The sequence below is a fragment of the Mustela putorius genome, unplaced genomic scaffold, assembly GCF_011764305.1.
Source record: "Mustela putorius furo isolate JIRA1106 unplaced genomic scaffold, ASM1176430v1.1 tig00000521_pilon_pilon_pilon, whole genome shotgun sequence".
Taxonomy (NCBI): Eukaryota; Metazoa; Chordata; class Mammalia; order Carnivora; family Mustelidae; genus Mustela; species Mustela putorius.
Genome location: NW_025421405.1, coordinates 203,636 through 206,681, shown reverse-complemented (window position 1 = coordinate 206,681; position 3,046 = coordinate 203,636). Strand labels below are relative to the sequence as shown.

At 46.7% G+C, this 3,046-nt stretch overlaps 1 protein-coding gene across 1 annotated transcript; it reads left to right on the top strand.

Moving 5' to 3' along the window:
- The first annotated feature begins 330 nt into the window (after positions 1 to 330).
- Positions 331 to 1,000, top strand: LOC123392374 (phosphatidylinositol 3,4,5-trisphosphate-dependent Rac exchanger 2 protein-like). The gene has a single exon (XM_045081210.1). The coding sequence runs from the start codon at positions 399 to 401 to the stop codon at positions 723 to 725; it is 327 nt and encodes a 108-aa protein (XP_044937145.1). The 5' UTR covers positions 331 to 398; the 3' UTR covers positions 726 to 1,000.
- Positions 1,001 to 3,046: the final 2,046 nt, after the last annotated feature.

The following is a 3,046-nucleotide window of genomic DNA, read 5'->3' as shown; positions in this document are numbered from 1 at the left end:
CCTGAGATTTGGCGAAGGGTAAAGGGTCGGAGTCCCATGGGTACAAAGCATTTGATTAATGTTTAAGTCACCGCTCTCGCTGTCGGAGCTGCCTCCCCGCCAGCCCCTGCCGCGTGAGGCCGGAGCCGCGGGGCTCGGCATGCAGGTCCCGGACCGGGGCCGCCTCTCCTGGGAGTTGTCTGCTCAAGAGCCTCGCGCCTCCCGCGCCCGAGTTCCAGCGAGCGCCCTTTCCTCTCCCAACACCCCAGCCTCTCCCCAGCCTGTAAAGTCGCCGGTACCCCCCCCGGGCTCGGGCTTCTCGGAGGCAGCAACTTTCCCCTCTGGCCGGCGCGGGGCCGGGCGCCAGTCGGCTCGCGGAATAGCGCGCAGCACAGCAGCCCTGCGTCCCGCCACCCACCATGACCGACGGGAGCCGCTGGGACGGCCGCGCCCAGAGAGCCAAGGACTTGGAGAAACAGCTTCGCTTGCGCGTGTGCGTGCTCAGCGAGCTCCAGAAGAGCGAGCGGGACTATGTGGGCACGCTGGAGCTCCTGGTGTCGGAGAGTGTGTCTCCCCTCGGCGACGCAGGGTGTAGCTGGCGGCGCAGCGCGCGGATCCCAAAGCGGCAGCGGGCGCGTGGCATTGTCTGCGGGGGGACGGGGCACCGCTCCCGGCGTCGCGGGACCATGAACCCGCGCACGGACACTCTGCTCGCCCGCGCGTGGACCCCGGGAGGGACTGTTTAAAGCCTGGACATCCAATGAGTTTGCCAGGGCCTTGGACACATGCGGGCTTGAAAAGTTAGGTCCAATGGGAGAAGGGTCCTGTCCCGGGAATCCCTGCTTACCCCCTCTTTCCTCACTCTTTACCCCGTCCCCGGCTGCCTTGTGTAATTTTTTTACCCTCTTCTCCTCCCCTGGGTTTTTAAGACTTTGGCTTGGTGATTAAGGTCAGTCTACTACATTCAGGTACATTTAGTTAAAAGAAAAAAAAAAAAAAAAGTCCTTGTTTGTTTTGGAGCTTGAGTTCATTATTCAAATTAGATGGCAGCGAAGTCCTTTTAGTTATAATAATCTTTGAAACACAGGATTCTGGCGAGGGGTAGAGATGAGCAGTGGAGTTATGATCTCTAGCAGCTGTTGGCTGTTAAAGCCACCTGTGGTGCTCACCCTGTTCTAGCCCTGCAGTCTCCTACCCCCATCCTCCCTCCCGGGTTTAAATTTGCTCCCCGCTCAGCTTCTGGATTCTCTGTTCATACTGAGCCCATTAGTGCAGTACAATAAAACTAGTGTCAAAAAAAAAAAAACTTCAGGGGACGCCTGGGTGGCTCAGTTGATTAAGCAGCTGCCTTTGGCTCAGGTCATGATCCCAGTGTCCTGGGATTGAGTCCCACATCCGGCTCCTTGCTCTGCAGGGAGCCTGCTTCTCCCTCTGACTCTGACTTCCACTCTGTCTGCCTATGCTCGCTCTTGCTCGCTCTCTCTCTGACAAATAAATAAATAAAAAATCTTTAAAAAAAAAAAAAAAAACTTCAGGATTTCATAGAAAGAAACTGGCAGGAACTTTGTTTTTCAAAGTTTCAGCTTGACTATTGGAAGCCTGCTCTGGAAACGTTTCATTCATTTTAGAGCCAGAAGGGGCAAAAACTGAGTGAAAGAAACTTCTGAGACATCACTCAGAAATTGATTTTTTTTTCTATTCAATGTTGCAAAGACAAACTTTGAGCATTGGCTCTTTTGCATCCAGATGCCTGGGAGAGCATAGGACTGAGGAGCTCTTAGCCTTTGCAATCTAACTCACATCTTCAAACCTTCTGCTCCTTCCACCTCCCTGTTGCATGCCCTTGTGGTCCAACGGGAAATGTTTCAAAGGCCAAAACTTCCCGCTCAGTGTTCTGTAAGATGTAAACGTTCTGCTTATAATTTATGGTAGAGAAATTCACTTCTTTGCTATGTCTCTAGAAGGAGAGAACATTGTTTCAACACAGGTGGACTTCTGGTTGACTTCTCAAATTAAAAATCAGGATACCTGAGCCTCTGGGACCACATTCTTTGGAAATATTTAGATATTTGAGAATATATGGGTAATTGGTGATAAATTGGATTATTGTACACTTCCATGTAGCAATGTCAAAAAAAGCATGTTTTTAAGATTTGACATTTTTTTACAAAGTTATTACAATATTATTGACTATATTCCCTATGTTGTATGTTTCTAGGACTTATAATCAGAAGTGTGTGCCTCTTAATCCTCTTCATCTATTTCACGTATCCCCCCCCCACCCTCCTCCCTGCTGGCAACTCCTTGTTTGTTCTCTGTATTGATGAATCTGTTTCTGTTTTTGTTGTTGTTTGCTTGTTTTGTTTTTTAGATTCCACTATAAATGAAGTTATATGGTGTCTTTCTGTCTGACTCACTTCACTTGGCATAATACTGTTAATCTGTGTTGTCACAAATGGCCAGATTTAATGCTTTTTAATATTCCATAGTGAATTTCATATTCTATTCCATACCACATCTTCTAGATCAATTCATCTATAGATGGACGCTTAAGTTGCTTACATACTGTAAATAATGCTGCAACAAACAGGTATACATATATCTTTTTGAATTGGTGTTTTTCATTTCCCTCAGGCAAACGCAGGAGAGAAAAGAGAAAGAACCAGAACTGGAGTTATGGATCATATGATACTTCTATTTTTAGTTATTTGAGGAACTTCCGTACTGTTTTCCTTAAGGACTCCAGAAATTTACATTACCGCCAACAGTGCATGAGGGTTTCCTTTCCTCCATGTCTTTGCCAACACTTGTTATTTCTTGTTATTTTGATACTAGCCATTCTGACTGATGTGAGGTGGATATTTGACTTTTAATAGCTTCAGATTTGCCTTTCATGAAACTTCACTGGTGACGAAGTCCTTTGACTTTTGAAAAATCTGAGCCACTTCTTAAACTGTATTAGTTACTTCTTTCTAGAGGTATTTGAAAAAAAGTACTGTGCAGAGTCCTGAATTGTAGAAATAGAGAGCTAATCTAATCTACATCAAAAACTAATTTGTTGATCTTT